Here is a 17,507-nt window from a genome sequence, read left to right on the forward strand (position 1 = left end):
TTTGTATGGACCTGCAGAGCTGAGATATTCTTCTCAAAATCTTCATTTGTGTTCTGCAGAAGAAAGAAAGTCACACACATCTGGGATCCCAGGAGGGTTAGTAAATCATTAGAGGATTTATATTTTTGGGTAAACTTTCTCTTTAAATAAGCTTAACTTTGCCACTGTACAAATACAAGTAGCCTAGTTTAATGTAGTTGCTTTGCCATTTATCAACCTGTTTATTTATTTTTTTAAACGTGTGTATTCTTCTCATACATTTTAAATACTTATGTATTCTGACTTCATAATATGAGTATCTAAAGATTACTCAATTCAATTTGATGGAAATTTGTCTTAGTTACAATTAAAATGAATATATCTTTAAAATTGTTTTACTGAAGCAGAGTATGTGAGGTCCTATAAGCTGCGCTAGTAATTATTCAAGAAGATTTAATAAAAAAAAATAAAAACAATTGCTGTGTAAAATAGATTTAAATGGACTATAGTATGTCACACTGCAGCACACTGATCAGGTCAATGCTTAAAATGTCACGTCAGCTACCTTTTTACATATCTTTTGCATATCCGAATTAAGCATTGTAAAGAAGTCTCCTCCTTTCATACAGTTTCAACAGATGACCATCAAGACGATCATTCATATGAGTGGCACAATCTTACATTATGAGGAAAACAACAACACATAACTGCCAGACTCAATTGGCTGTGTGTCATTTTCACTCAGTCACAATTTTTATAAGTGGTTGTGGTTTTTTTTCTTGTGCAAGTGCACACCCAGTGAGTAAAACCATAGTCATATAGAGTACAGTTCCGTTATACGGAAATTGAGAAAAGAGGAACACCCTTTTTTGTCAGCCCTGACATACCATGAAAAACCACAACTGAGTTTTACATAGCAGAGCAGTCTTATGCATATGTATGTGTGTGTGTGTCTGTGTACCTAATAAAGATCTCTACCGACTAATAATTGACTACATAGGAGAGAGACACTAACAAATCCAAACCAAGACAGAAAAGGTAAGGAAAAACTATTTATTTGTTCAAAATAGTTTATTGCCTTTTAAATAAATTTAAGCCTTCAACAATCAACTTTGACCTATATTAAAAATAGAAACTCTTTATTTCTGTAGTTCACCCTAAAGTGAATATTATGTCATAATTTACTTCACCATGTAGTTCCAAACCTGTTTGGAAAAGGTTAACAAAATGTTAGCCTCACTCACCATTCATATTCATTGCATCTTTTTTTCTCCATACAATGAAAGTGAATAGTGACTGAGGCTAACTGTATTCCACAAGAGAAAGAAAGTCATGAGAATTAGTAAATTATGACAGAATTTTCATTTTGGGTTGAACTATCCCTTAAGTTGACACACTTTGCATTAATATATAATATTCAGAGGTGAAGATTACTCATGTTGCCCTATTTTATAGTGTTGTGTCCGTATGAAAAGATTTTGATGTACAATTTCAAAGTAACGTTTTTAAATATTCTTGGGACTGCGTCTATTTCAATTAATCATATTCATGTGATGAACTGAATTCAAAATGTTCAGGTTACACATACGCCTACACACAGACCAGCAGACATACACAGAACCACCCAAAAATATCTAGTAGGCGATTAGATGCTTGACCAAAAGAGGAAATGTGATTCCATGTGATTCGGATTAGTAAATGATGACTGAATTTTCATTTTGGGGTGAACTATCCCTTAAGTTGACACACTTTGCATTAATATATAATATTCATAGGTGATGATTACTCATGTTGCCCTATTTTATTGTATTGTGTCCATATGAAATGATTTTGATGAACAATTTAAAATGTTACTTGGGACTGCGTCTATTTCAATGAATCATATTCATGTGATGAAATGAATTCCAAATGATCAGGTTACACATGGACAAACACACAAACATAAAACCACCCAAAAACATCTAGTGGGCGATAAGATTCTTGACCAAAAGAGGAAATGTGGTTCCATGTGATTCGTGTCTAAAGGGAAGTATCTGCCACAGTAAACTTGACTAGGAGCAAAATAGCATGATCACACTCACAAGGTGGATGAAGCATGCGGTGTGTACTGTACACATTCACTGGCGGTGGATGTTATGACCAGTAACATCTGTTTGATCATGCTAACCTTGTGATTTACTGCTGCTCATCATGCCTCTAAAGTTCAGATTTTTAACACATTTTGTAAATGTAATATTCTGATGACTGATAGAACACACTGAAGATGTAATGCACTTATAAATAGAACTCAATAGCTTCTGCTGTTTCCACATTCTATTGAAACAAACCTCACAATTTTCCTTATATTGGGGCCTCTTGGCAGGATGGCAGCGTGGGACCTTACAGTCACCGTGGAGGATCTTGGTCCTGATACCCCACCCCTCAAAATCAGCGTGACATCTGACCTCCACATTGGCGGTGTTATTCTCAAACTAGTTGAGCAAACCAGTGAGTTACACTTTAGAAATCAGAAAGAGTTTTTGGCTTGGTAACAGATGCTTCCAGAAATACAACAGGCTAGACACAGAATAACAGAAGAATAAGATATATATGGAATAATACAAATACAAGTTTATCAAGAAAGACTTTGATGCTAGCTTGACAAAGCCTTGCTTGAAAGTTTAAAATGGTTTTAAAAGTGGATGGATGGATAGCAATTTAGTTGCTTATATACAGTATGTGTTATGCAGGGTTTCTTATTCCACATGTTTTTCTGAAAGACCTTCTTCTGCACTCACATCTCTAGAGCTGAAGAAGGACTGGTCTGATCATTCTCTGTGGTGGGAGCAGAAACAGCAGTGGTTGCTCCGGACCACCTGGACACTGGACAAGTGTGGGGTCCATGCAGACGCTCGGCTCATCTTCACCCCACAGCACAAGCCTCTGCGACTGGGCTTGCCGAATGGGGCGACACTGAAAATGCGAGCCTGTTTCTCCACTCCTGTGTTTCGCACTGTCGTGGGCATCTGCAGGGTTCTCAGTAAGTGAATCCTGGCTGAGTTTAATGGAATCTTTCAACCCTCAGGGTAAAAATATATGTAATAGTCACAGCAAAAAATGTGTTGTATGAGTCTCATATTCTTGCTTAGTTCAAGTTGCACCTGTATATTTTTTCTGAAGCTCAACTCATTGAACATGGCACAAGCAATGGCAAGGTCATGGGTTTGACTCCCAGGGGGTAAAAAAAATACAAACTAATGAAATGTATAATTTGAATTAACTCTAAAGCATCTTCTAAATGAAGATGTAAATGTATAGTACAATGTAACTGTACATTTTACTATGTGTTATGTTGCAATTTTAAAATAAATGCATTTCTTGGTCAATTTTCCACTTTCAGATATTCGTCGACCAGAGGAGCTCTCTTTGCTTCGTCCTGTTGAGGAGAAAAAGAAAAAGAAAGATAAAGATTCCTCAAACGAGCTGTATGATCTCACAGACGTGCCTTTAACTGCAGGTGCTCAAATAACATAAAAGGATGCTATATTATTCCAACAGATCAAATGATCCAGTTTTAAATTAATAGGCCTAAATGTAGTTTAAAAAAAAATAGCAATAATATTCATTTGTCACTTTAGAGAAAGCACTACAGTTTAAACTTGATTTTATCCGGACACAGGTTCTGTTCAAGCTCTGTACAATGGCATGCCGGCTCATTTTGCTGATTCTCCCAAGACTGAGGCTGTGTACAAAATGCTTTCTGTCAGCCTTCCCTCCCCTTCCCCTGAAACCATTGCCAAACTCTACCGGCCGGCAAGTGTGGTAGACAAAACACACATTCACACCAGGTAACATTGAGAAACAAGCACAGGCTTTAAAGAATACAATCTACATTTCTTTCTTCATTTAAATGATCTTCTATTCCCCTGAGGTGGTTGGATTCATCTCGTTCACTCATGCAGCAGGGCATACAAGAGAACGACAGGCTGTGGCTTCGTTTCAAATACTACACTTTCCATGATATGGACCCCAAGGTATGAGTGTTTGGGTAAAGATATGTATGTGAAGCAATGCATCAGAATAAGTTTACACTCATGTAACCTGTTTCTCTTTTTATTGTAGTATGACGCAGTGCGTTTGACACAGTTATATGAGCAAGCTCGCTGGGCTATTCTCTTGGAGGATATAGACTGCACAGAGGAGGAAATGATGCTTTTTGGAGCCCTGCAGGTACAATATAAATCTCTTTATCCATTTATGCTTTTTGTTCTAGATGTAAATAGCATATTGGCTAATAAGCTAACAATAATGACATCTTGAAGTCTATCAATTTAGTAACAGTCCTAAAGCAGTTTTACACTCTCTTTGTCTCTCTATCTCACTTTCTCTTTTAGTACCACATAGGAAAACTGTCCTTGTCTCAGGACATGGTCTCTCCCTGTCAGGGGATGGATGATTTGGAGTCTGCCCTGAAATCTCTGGAAGTCAAGATGGTTGGAGAGAGCAACAGCACGGACATGCTGGTAAAAGACAGTCATTCAGTTTGTTGCACTGGAACATGGTGGTGGAAGTTCCAGTTAATTCACTTAATAAACTAAACAGAAACAGGGTGTTATCTGCAGATTCAACTCCAGTGATGAAGAAAGAGACGGGTACTTTCTAACTCTAGTGTCATTGACATCTCTGATTTTTCCACAGGAAAACATGACCGCTCCAGAGCTGAATGGCTTTTTGAAAATATTTCGGTAAGGTATTTTTTGGTTGCATTGTACTGTTAGTCATTAGAATATATTTGTCTCATTTCTCATTTTTCACCATTTAGGCCTAGGAAACTGACTCTAAAGGGTTACAAGCAGTACTGGTGCAACTTTCAGGACACATCAATCTCCTATTATAAGAGTAAAGAAGAACGATATGGAGAGCCTATACAACAACTCAACCTGAAAGGTGAACCCAACTTCCTTACTGTCTAATGTCACAAAAAAACATTTGTTAATTTTGTTTTTTTTATTTTATTTAATTTTAATATATTTTAATTACACCACAATTTTAATTATAATAAAATAATTGTACTTATATTTTGTATTTTTTACTTATTTATATAATTATATTTTCATACTTATTATCTTATTATATTACTTGTTATTTTTAATATTTAGGTCTAATAGCCACACTTCACCCATATCTTGCACTCTCCCTGAATAAGAGAAAGATCTGAACATGCTGCTTGCAATAAAAGAGTTTTAAGTTGAGTAATAAAGTCTCATTGACAGATTGACTAAACAATTTGTCCTATATCCCTCTGTCTTAAAGGATAGTTCACACAAAAACTTTAATTATCTGATCATTTACTCTCATGCATGACTTACTTTCTTCTGCAGAATACAAATTAAGATTTTCAAAAGGCTTTCTCATCTCTTTTGGTCATTACAATGCAAGTGAATGGTCAACGTTTTGAATCTCCAAAAGTCACATACACATACGATCAGCCACAACATTATTGTGTAGGTCCCCCTCATGCCGCCAAAACAGCGCCAACCTGCATCACAGAATAGCATTCTGAGATGTTATTCTTCTCACCACAATTGTACAGAGCGGTCATCTGAGTTACCGTATACTTTTTTTTTTTTTGTCTGTTTGAACCAGTCTGGCCATTCTCTGTTGACCTCTGTCACCAACAAGGCATTTCCGTCCACAGAACTGCCCCTCACAGGATGTTTTTTTGTTTTTGTGTGAAAATCTCAGGAGATCAGCAGTTACAGAAATACTCAAACCAGCCCATCTGGCACCAACAATCATCCATGCTATTATCTAATTAACCAATCATGTGACAGCAGTACAGTGTCAGATACGGGTCAGGAGCTTCAGTTAATGTTCACATCAATTATCAGAATGGGGAAAAATGTGATATTAGTGATTTGGAGCATGGCATGATTGTTGGTGCCAGATGGGCTGGTTTGAGTATTTCTTTTATTTATTTATTTTTCTCCTACTTTAACTTTCATATTCTTCTTGATATTATTTATGTATATCGCCCACTATTGTACAGGGAGAAGAATTTCTAAAAATGTATTCAATATTTATGTTTCTCACACCTATCATTTCACTTCTGAAGATATGGATTAAAACACTGGAGTTTTTATGTGATTTTTGGAGCGTCAAAATTTTGGCACCCGTTCACTTGAATTGTATGGACCTACAGAGCTGAAATATTCTTCTAAGAATCATTATTTGTGTTCTGCAGAAGAAAAAAAGTCATACACATCTGGGATATCATGAGAGTGAGTAAATGATGAGAGAATTTTTATTTTGGGGTGAACTATCCCTTTAAGAAAAGAAGGTAGATATTAGCTTGAATCCTTTAATCAATTAAAGCCATTGCGAGATTTACCTTTGCTGGAGTCATTATTGCATGCAGCTCATCACACTGTGCATCTGCAACATGTGAATATGCGTTCACACCTCTGTGGAGGTTGAAACCAGAATGGGCAAATGCAGCACTGTTAGTCTGTTTGTTAGTTTTAACTCTTCTACATCTCTCTAGGCTGTGAGGTGTCCCCTGATGTAAATATAGCAGGCCAAAAGTTTTGTATAAAACTACTCATTCCTGCACCGGAAGGCATGAACGAAATCTACTTACGATGTGAAAATGTGAGTGACTACAAAACTTTCAGCTGTTAAAACATAAGATCAATGAAAAATCATAAACACAACTATGTTAATGGATAATGACCATCCAGAGAGCTCTGCAATGACTGAAAATTATAACTAGTCTGAACACTAGTTGTGATTCCTACCATCCTCACCCTTTCAGGAAAAGCAATACTCTCAGTGGATGGCAGCCTGTAAATTGGCCTCCAAAGGCTTGACGCTATTGGACAGCTCGTATGAAAATGAAGTGAAGAACATCCAGACCTTCCTCTCCATGCAGCGTTCCAACTCATCAACTCCAGCTACACAAACAGATGAAAGCATTAACACACACAGCCTTGTCTCACCAAGATACCATAAGAGATACAAGCCCAAACAGGTATACTGACCATTAACATGGTTGCCAGTCAGTTCCCCTAGTACAATTTCATTTTGGCTCAAATGTTTGTTTCACTTCACTGTACTCGTTGAACTTCAATATTATTAAACCTGAATGTGTCTACTTAAAGGTTTTCTCCAAGGTTTTAAAATAATCACTACAACCTCACCTCTTCTCACTATTTTCAGTTAACCCCTCGTATCCTGGAGGCTTTTCAGAATGTTGCCCAGCTCTCCTTGACATCTGCCATCTTAAAGTTTCTGCAGATCTGGCAAGCGCTGCCTGACTTTGGCATTTCTTACTTCATGGTCAGGTGAATGGACTGTGGATTATATAACCTCTCTTAGAGGCACAGAAACGCATGTTCAGCTCATGATCGAGTACCTTTATTGATGTACATCATGTCTAAATGTTTATGCAAAGCAAATGATGAATATGGAGATGCTATGATAAGATACATGTTGATACATCTGAAAATAAAAGTCGGCTAAGTGATCCAGGTTACTTCTATTTCCATATCTTTTCTCAGGTTCAAAGGAAGTCGTAAGGATGAAGTTCTGGGCATCGCTAACAACCGTCTGATCCGTATAGATCTGGGAGTTGGAGATGTGGTGAAGACGTGGCGCTACAATAACATGAGACAGTGGAATGTTAATTGGGACATACGACAGGTAGGATTCAATAAACACCTTGATCAATTGAAATGTAATAAAGGAACCTTGACCTGCATTATGTAAAGTCCAAAATCTGGGACCACACAACAAATCTGGGATTTCTTCTCAAATTTAAACATGGAAAGAAGAAAAAACCCTGGAGGGAAATCTTTGGATTTTGAGCATTTGAAACCACAAAAAGTTGTCCAGTTTTCCTGACCAACAACTGGGCGCCGCCATGATTATTCTAATTGCTGCTGGACTGGTTCCAGTATCCATAAGAATCAATGTAAAGACTACCAATACGAGCGGCCCAGATGGAGAACCTCAACCATTTTAAATGTTAATTGAAGTAAAAACTTGTGTGATGAGTCGTGGAACACTCCTGTGTTCAAGTGAAATGGTGGATAACAGAAATACATAATATATATGATTCTGCACCATTTTAAGCAAATTTGTGAATTCAATCAGCACTTAACACCTGTCTCTCTATTCAAGGTGGCGATTGAATTTGATGGAAACATTAACATCGCATTCGGCTGTGTGAATGCTGACTGTAAGGTTGTGCATGAGTACATTGGAGGATATATCTTCATGTCCACACGCTCTCGAGTCCAAAGTGACACACTGAACGAAGAGCTGTTCCACAAACTCACCGGTGGCCATGAGGCTCTCTGAGCACAAAGCCACAACAGAGAAAAAAATTACTAAGCTATGGAGGAAACAGTGTTATAACTGCACAGCAACTGTTTTAAACAATGAGTAATCATTTAGTGATCAATCTAAAAATCATTTATATTGAGAATGCTTGACTAACTAACTCACACCATGTAAAAAGCAAGTTATGCATGTTTTCAGCAAGAAGAATAAACAAATTATATGTACAGCTGCTGAGTCTACATAAATCTCATCAAACCAAATATATGACTTAAAAAATGACTAAATGAATTATTGATAAATGTAAATGTAATTAACTTTTGTCATAAAACATGTCATTGCACTTGTCATCATTAATGTGTCTTCCATATCATTTGAGTAACACTTCGGAAACCACTGCTTATCATTGACTGACCATGCATACAGCAGGTCTGCTCACCAGCAGCCTTCAACGCACAATTTCCTATCTCTGTCAAACAGAGTTTCTGTTACTGTAACTGGACTACAGTCTGCCAGTGTCATTTTTAAAGTCGTTGAGTGGAACAGCTTTGTATTGGCTCACTGAGTTTGACATGCCCTTACGCAAAGAAAATATATTTCCTTACATATTAAGGCTCAAAATATTAAATAATTTTCAGTATATACATAATTATATAGAATCATACATTGTGTTAATATATTACAATATATTGAGTAATACAAAAGGAATTGACACTTTTCATATATTGGGAAACATATGACAAAATATTTCTTTATATATTTTAATGTGTCATTTTATATTCAATAATACACTTCATAATATATAGATGTGCATGTGGTGAAAAATGGTAGTGTGTGCTTAAATATATTTTAACATATATGTTGTACATATAGTCACATTTATATGTATGAGCAATATATGTACACAATTCTGAGGAAATATATACTGTAATATATATCCATATATGTGAATATTTATGTCATTATATATATATATATATATATATAGAGAGAGAGAGAGAGAGAGAGAGAGAGAGAGAGAGAGAGAGAGTATAAACACATTTGAACATATATGCAATATATTTTAACATATATGTGGGAATATGTATGTGATATATGTCTGCAAAATTCTGAGCAAAATATATACTGAAATATATATATATAATCATATAGCTACAAATATTTATATATTGAGTATACATACATTTGAACATATATGCAATATATTTTAACATAAATATGGGAACATGTAATATATATACACATCTGAGTGAAATATATTCTGTAATATATATCCATATGTATTAATTATATATATATATATATATATATATATATATGTTTGTGTGTGTGTATGTATATATATATATATATATATATATATATATATATATATATATATATATATATATATATATATACAGTATATGTTTGTGTGTGTGTGCATATATATATGTGTGTGTGTGTGTGTGTGTGCGTGCGTGCTTGCGTGCGTGTGTGTGTGTGTGTGTGTGTGTGTGTGTGTGTGTGTGTGTGTGTGTATTAATTTGCCTGAATCTGTAAAGAATTGTGAATCTTTGTAGGCATATTGGGAATACATTTTGAGACATGTAATGCTGTATGTAAACCCATGCGTTAACTAATGAAAGATAAATTATGTGTTTCAACAAAGCTATAAAAACAATTTGTACAGTTTTTGTCTTGTTATTGTTATATATATATTTTATATGTGTCAAAATATAGCCATACATAGTTCATGCGTATATTGCAGAATATTGAAAAATATAAGCACTAGATTCCCATATATGAAAATGTATTATTTAATATATCACATTATATTTTCCAATATATTCACATATATTTTTGTTTCGTAAGGGAAGTGTCATCTCTGCAGTGTTGGCTGTTTGTCCAGTTTGACCAGTTAAAAAACAACATCAACAACAAAAAAGAGAGGGGGGGAAGAAATATCCCAGTTTGATTTAATTATTTTGATATTTGTTTATCAGTATATACCGCCAAGTTGAAAGGGAAGTGTAACCCTTCAATTAAAATAACTTTTAACAGCCATGGATAACAGCAGCTCAGTTTATTTATATTTAACCCTGATTTTCATATTATGTCAAAAGGAGTCTTAGAGCAGAAATAGCACTGTGTGGACATTTTAAACTTCCTCAAACATACGTTTCTAAAACAACACCCAGCAACTAATTTCGTTTTGCCCAGGGTAATACACTCCAGTCCAGCAGTGGGCGATACACTCTGAGACGCACTAGACAGATGCAGTACGTCACTTTGTTTATTTTTATTCATTTATTATGTTTTGTGAATTCGGTTTTTTTTTTTTTTTTTGTAGTAGACTATATTTGTTAACTGAATCTTGTTTGAAAATGTTCTTTATTGCCTTGCTCTACCTCGAGTTTCCTGTTTTCTTAAGTGTTTTTAAGCTATGGAGGAAATTATAACTGCACAGCAACTGTTTTAAACAATGAGTAATCATTTAGTGATCAATCTAAAAATCATTTATATTGAGAATGCTTGACTAACTAACTCACGCCATGTAAAAAGCAAGTTATGCATGTTTTCAGCAAGAAGAATAAACAAATTACATGTAGTACAGCTGCTGAGTCTACATAAATCTCATCAAACCAAATACATGACTTAAAAAATGTCTAAATGAAGTATTGATAAATGTAAATGTAATTAACTTTATTGTGCTAATGCACAGGGCTGTTAATCAGAAGGTCACAGGTTCTAACCCCACGGCCACCACCATTGTGTCCTTGAGCAAGGCACTTAACTCCAGGTTGTTCCGGGGGGATTGTCCCTGTAATAATTGCACTGTAAGTCGCTTTGGATAAAAGCGTCTGCCAAATGCATAAATGTAAATGTAAATTTGATAACACTTCGGAAACCACTGCTTATCATTGACTGACAATGCATACAGCAGGTCTGCTCGCCTGCTTTTTTTTTTTTTTTTTTGTGATATTATCCCCTGTAATTTCTGTTCAATAAAAGAAAAAAAAAAAAAATTGCTGCTGTGTATCGTTTGGAAGGACGCGTCATGCGGAGGTCGCATTTGTCGGCCGCATAGCCTACCTCATCAAGGCGGTACACTCTTAACAACATTCCCGTGGCACAGCAGCTCCAACGTGCACCAGGATACGAGGGCAGCCCTGCTTGCAGCTTTAATATTTTTTTGTCTTTCTTTTTCTTATTTTTTATCTATTGCCAATACCTTTTATGTATATTCACTTAAAATTATACAGTTGTTATCCTTTTTAGCATTCCCAATAAAAAAAAATAAAATAAAGAGTCTCGTAAAGATAATTCAAAAGTTAAATAATTGTGTGGCGGGGCAGTGGTTGGGCAAAAATTACACTAATGCAGGCTACAAAATGAAGCAAGATAAAGAGCAGAATACACCACCCCGTTTCTATGAACGGGGAAATTTCATAAGACACAGGTTTGCTACCACAGAGAACAAGAGACGTGGATATGAATACAAAACAATTTTTATTTTTCACAACAATAATAATTTAAAATGTATAAGAACTGTTAACAAGAGTTTACACTGCTTCAGTGGGCACCAGACCAAAAATGAAAATAAAGAAGAAAAAGCAGGCTGAGGCTTACCAGTAGGGCGGCTAGCTGCACAGTGAGTATCCTAACACCACACCAACACTCACACACTTACACACGCTAAGTGAGGGAAAGGCAAGTGCCAATGGCAAAACACTTTGTGAAGGAAACCCCACCACAAAAAGGACAAGGACAGCTAGCTTCCCTTCACCAGGGGCCTCTAGTTACTGAAACAAACAAAAAAACAATATATTTCGCAATCAACAGACACTCAGTTATATACAATTTATAGTAAAGCAGGTTCAAACCCTAAAGAAGGTCAATAACTGGCAAATTACTGGCCACAGAAGTTCAACAGACTGGTGTAACCCAAAAAGGTGTACACCATTGCCAGTAAGACCTGAACACAAACAATGGAGCAGCCAACTGCTATAAGGAATTGTTTTTTTTAAACAAACAAAATAAGTCAAACTATACAAAATGGAAATGACAATTAATTATACTTCAAACAAATTAAATCACAAAACAAAAAGTCATTAGAAAATTAAACTAGGAAAAGCACAGACCAAAGAAAGCAACAAATTAACAAACAAACAAACAGTTGGTAGCGATCTCGCAAAAGGTGGGGCTAAGGTACAACATTGGTTAATCTCACGCTGAGTGACGGCCCTGAGACTAGCCACCCTTCACCAAGACCACCAGCATTAGCGTAAAGCTATCTACAAAACAAACAAAAGAAAACAAATAGTCACACCGTAGTATGAATGGCAGCAGAACAAACAATGCAGTCTATCAAGGTTGTCTAGGGAGCATTTGCCCCACAGTCCACAGTGACGAACCGCTCCGGAGTAGATTAATGCACTAAAAATAAACAAAATGAATGAATGAAAACTACTCAACCTCATCATGCTCAAGTGGTTAAATATACATACCCGGTAGTAGAGTGCTAGACCCACAGATTATTCGGTTACTCACAGCTTCGTTCATAATAAGCAAACCGCCAATGTACAGGTGTTCCATCTGAATGTACACATGAACTGCAATACGATAGAAGCATAAGTTACCGGGGGTCACACCAGAACAAACATTAGTCCGTTGACATAGACATACCGGAGGTAAAAGACAGCCTGCACCCCAAAAGCAAAGTCGCACCAATCCTGGCCAGAACCTGGCTACAACAAATACACCACCACTTTAATAGTGTGTGCACTAGCAGCAACATTAGCCAAACAGCTAGGTACATACCTCCCAAAGAGGTATGTACCTAGCTTTGCGCACACGCAAATAGCAAATCTGGCGATGACGCATACCCAGGTGGCCCGAACTAGGTCAGGGACAGCAGCCCATAGGCTGTCACACCCATCAGTCATGTAACAATCACAAATAATAGGGTGGGTTTCTAACCCGCCTTGCCACAATCGTTTATCGGCATATACTGTAGAACTGATTGCCATGATTGTAGGTTTGCAAAGGATAGAGCAAAAAAGAATGGATAAGGTGGTTATAGGCTCTGGTTCAGTTTCAGTCCTGAATAGTATTTTATCTGCAAGATCAGAAAGGGAAGATTTACTCTTGGAAGTCTATTCTCTGTTTCAAAGGTTAACGGTAAATTAAGTGATGATACAGTTTTGTTTGGTACCTGCACATTTTGAGGTGTTAGTAAATGAGGTGGCTGATAGATTAGCCAAAAGTGCACTTTGGAAAAGAGTAGATATTGAAGTGTCAATGGGGAAAGGTGAGATGAAAGCTATAATTCAGAAGGAATTTAATAAAGAATGGTAGGGAAGATGGGATAGTAGTAGGAAAGTTTTGTGGCTTTATAAAATCATGAAGATAGTGGCAAGTAAATGGTCTATGGGAATGAATAGAGGGGAGGAAGTATTGTTAGCTAGGCTCAGACTGGGACATACAGGCTTAAACTCAACTTTGGCAATTATGAGTAAGCATAGATGTTTGGATGTTTTCCTTTGTTTATATGCTGTATCCACAGAGCAAGTGTCACGTCCCTCTTAGTCCCTTAATTTCCCTGGCAGTACCCAGCTCCACCTAATCAATCTCAGGTCAATCAAGACACCCACACAGGCCTTATTAACGGCACCTGTGCCTACAGTTTCTCCTTTGTTTTCTTGTTTGTTTAACTATGTAGAGGACTGTGATCTCTACTTGTATCCTATATTTTGTGTGCATAATTGACAATGTCAGTGCCTTATGTTTTGTATTTTAAAGATTATTTTGTATAACTTGAGTTTGGTCTAAATGCACTTCTCATTTTCATGCATGTTCAGGATACAGCATAGAAACAAAAGGAAACTTCCAAACAGCCACCCCAAATTTGTACTGCAAATGTGTTAGTACGAGAGATCATGGGGGATCAGGTAGGCCTGGTAGAGGGATAAGGTGAGCAAAGGGCCTTGTATACCTTCTGTCCTTCACTTGGACATCAGCCACCCTACAATGACCATCCTTGCTGTGATGGAGGGAAATTACTTTACCCACTGGCCACAGAGATCGAGGAAGCTGGGGATCAAGAATTAGAATAACAGTGTTAAGTTGGAGGTTAGGATTTTCAGTGCACCACTTCTGACTAGACTGAAGAGAGGGAAGATAATTCCCTCTCTTCAAAAGGAAATGGGCCCAAAAGTGGTCAGAGAGAATTTGACTATGGAGCCATTTACGGTGACTGTTCAGCTCAGAGTCTGGATACGTTACTAGGGGGAGGGAAGCATCATGCCACCACATGACCAACAGGTTTGGGGTCACAGGGTCAGGGTCGGCAATGTCAGATGAGACACAGCCTAAGGGCTTTGAATTTAGGATGCCATCAGTTTCAATCATGAATGTACACAGTACCTCCTCACTGTCAATTTGAGCACCTAGGGTGGTCTCCAGGACAATTTTGATGGAGCATATTTCACACTCCCAGGTTCAATCAAAGTGGGGTGTGTGGGGAGGATTACATTTAAAGGAGATCCTCTGCTTAGCCAGAGTTGTCTGAAGGTCAGGAGTTAGGGATTGATAGGCTTCTTGAAGCTCTCTCGTGCCTTGAATGAAGTTGGTACCGCTGTCAGAAAGCAGCTCAAATGGTTTACCCCTGCGAGCAATAAAGCGACTAAGTGCCATCAAGAAGGAATCCGTATTCATGTGACTGAGTAGATCTAGATGCACACACCTAGTTGTCAGACATTTGAAAATTATTCCCCAACATTTCTCAGCTCGCCTGTCAATCTTCACTGTGTAGGGTCCAAAACAATCTATCCCAGTGGAATAGAATGGAGGTTTGCAAAGGCGAAGGCGAGCTGGAGAGAGATCCACCATTTGGGGAAAACAAGGGTCTGGGCACAAGACTGCTGGCACTTAGGGCACCTATACTGATGTTTCTGAATCACCTCACGACCCCTCAGGATCCAGAACCATCTCCTTAACTCAGCAAAAAGCCTCTCTGGCCCAGGATGTTGTAGGTGGTCATCACAATCCTTAATTATAAGCTTTGTGATTGGATGTGCAGGGTTCAGGACAACTGGATGAATGGCATCAGGGGGTAGATCAATGCTTTAACCTTCCACCTACTCTAATGAGTTCTGATGCTGGGTCTAACTCCGGAGCAAGGGAGACTAGACGGCTTGAAGGTAGAAGGGGCTTTTGGGTCTGAAGGTGGACTAAATCATAACCAAAGGAATCTGCCTGGGCTTGTCTTAGGATGGCCATCCCTGCATCATGGTAGTTTTCTGCTGACGGGGGTTTTCCCGCCCCATGATGGGATACAGCAGTGCAGTCAAGGAGGTCCTGGAAGGTGGCAAATTGAGGGGTACGGTGCCACAGAAACTGGGCTTACGCAGCTCTACAGGGTCATTAGACTGATCTATAGCAGGGCTAGTGGGCCACAGCTCAGGGGATTGAAACAGGAAGGCAGGTCCTTGGTTCCACCTACAGAGCCTACCAAGATCAGCCAGTAGCTTTCCTCTTGTTAGGTTGCCCGCTGAGTTGTTCAGAGAATCCACATAGCACCACTCCTGGCCTTCAGTGAGCTCCTGAATCTCAGCTACCATGGTTCTGAGACTTTGTAGTAGCAAGAATCAGAGAAAAGCCAATAGAGAACAGTGGTAGAGTCAGTCCACAGAGTAATCTTTCTGATATGGAGGGTGAGCTCTGTTTGGAGACTAAATAGCTGAGCTCCTATGAGAGCTACACACAATTCAAGTTGTGGAATGGATAGATGTTTTTTTGGGAGCAACACGGGACCTCGACATGAGGAAGGACTCATTCACTTGCTGCTGACCATCTTCTGTGCGCATGTAGGCAACCATACCATAGGACTGCTCTGATGCATCACAGAAGATGTGAAGGTCTTGGATGGTTACTGAGGTGTGAGGCAGCGAGGCAAGATGGTAGAGAGGTTAGGGAGTTCCCTTTCCCATGAAAGCCAGGCTTCTAGAAGATCATGGGGGAGGTTTGGGTCATCCCATTCTCGAGCCTTTTCCCATAAGTGCTGGATGATGATTTTGGCCCTTGTTGTGTAAGGGAGGATATAGCCGAGAGGATTGTACTGGCTAGCAAGAATTCCATAAATATGGTGCATAGTTGGAGTGGTAGATTCAATGGCTCTGTGCCTGTGTCCAAGGGTGTCTGCTTGGCAGTCCCAGTGGAGGCCTAGGGTAGACTCCAAGGGATCAAGGGAAGGATGGTGTGACAGCCATAGTTGAGTTTGATTGGACCTGGCTTCTCGAGGTAGGTCACAGATGACCCAAGGGTCGTTGCTGGCCCATTGTCTGATTTCAAGGCCACCAGAGAGGGGAGACTTTGCAGGCAGTTATCCACGAAGCAATTATGTATGGAATGGATAATGCTTTTATCTGCTTGTGCATTTTTGATGATCTTCTGGAGGCTTGAGGTCATACCAAAGGGGGAGAACCTGCCATTCATACACAGTTGGAGGAGATCTGCAGTCCAGATCACGCCAGAGGAAGCGCAGGAGAAGTCTATCCTGAGGTAACTGGTGCACCTGGTGGAACACTGATTTAATGTCTCCACTGATTGCAATCTTGTGCTGCCTATAATGGAGCAAAACTCCAAGGAGGGATGGCCCAAGGATTGATCCAGGAAGCAACTGCGAGTTCAGACATTGATTTTGGTAGGAGAAGGAACAATTAAATACAATGCGGTCTTTACCATTATGACGCACAATGTGGTGAGGTATGTACCAGGACTCGGGCATTTTCTATTTCAGATGAGGACAACTTCTTGACATACTCTGTATTAACTAATTTCCAGATCTCTCTGGTATAGGTCTCGGCCTGTTGTGGGTTTTGAAGGATTCGCTTCTCACAGCTGCAAAGACAGGACATAACTGCCTCTTTAGGGGCCTTGGGGGGGGGGGGTCTGTACAGAGAAGAGGTGTAGCATACTGTAGGTCGCCATCAACAGGTGTTCTGATGGTTTGGGACTCAAGCTGGTGCATTGCCTTTTGATCCCGTTTAGAATGAACCACAGCTTTCATGCTTCTGGAGTGGTGGTGGCGTAGTGGCTAAAGCACAGGGCTGTTAATCAGAAGGTCACAGGTTCTAACCCCACAGTCACCACCATTGTGTCCTTGAGCAAGGCACTTAACTCCAGATTGCTCTGGAGGGACTGTCCCTGTAATAATTGCACTGTAA

The 17,507-nt window shown here is 38.6% G+C and overlaps 1 protein-coding gene across 1 annotated transcript; it reads left to right on the forward strand.

Moving 5' to 3' along the window:
* The first annotated feature begins 856 nt into the window (after positions 1–856).
* fermt3b (FERM domain containing kindlin 3b) lies at positions 857–8,525 on the forward strand. The gene is made up of 15 exons (XM_052088899.1): positions 857–1,017; positions 2,342–2,466; positions 2,765–2,998; positions 3,359–3,475; positions 3,638–3,806; positions 3,890–3,992; positions 4,081–4,188; positions 4,353–4,481; positions 4,657–4,703; positions 4,781–4,905; positions 6,503–6,609; positions 6,773–6,988; positions 7,177–7,301; positions 7,518–7,659; positions 8,140–8,525. Exons 2-15 carry the CDS (start codon positions 2,343–2,345, stop codon positions 8,317–8,319), a joined length of 1,926 nt encoding a protein of 641 aa, XP_051944859.1. The 5' UTR covers positions 857–1,017; position 2,342; the 3' UTR covers positions 8,320–8,525.
* Positions 8,526–17,507: the final 8,982 nt, after the last annotated feature.

This window comes from Xyrauchen texanus, chromosome 23 (genome assembly GCF_025860055.1).
Source record: "Xyrauchen texanus isolate HMW12.3.18 chromosome 23, RBS_HiC_50CHRs, whole genome shotgun sequence".
NCBI lineage: Eukaryota > Metazoa > Chordata > Actinopteri > Cypriniformes > Catostomidae > Xyrauchen > Xyrauchen texanus.

Bases quoted from the DNA above. Each gene is read 5' to 3' on its own strand.
- fermt3b (XM_052088899.1), top strand. From the start codon at position 2,343: ATGGCAGCGTGGGACCTTACAGTCACCGTGGAGGATCTTGGTCCTGAT. The intron at 3,476-3,637 runs GTGCTCAAATAA...ATCCGGACACAG, and splicing joins AGACGTGCCTTTAACTGCAG to GTTCTGTTCAAGCTCTGTAC. The intron at 7,302-7,517 runs GTGAATGGACTG...ATCTTTTCTCAG, and splicing joins ATTTCTTACTTCATGGTCAG to GTTCAAAGGAAGTCGTAAGG.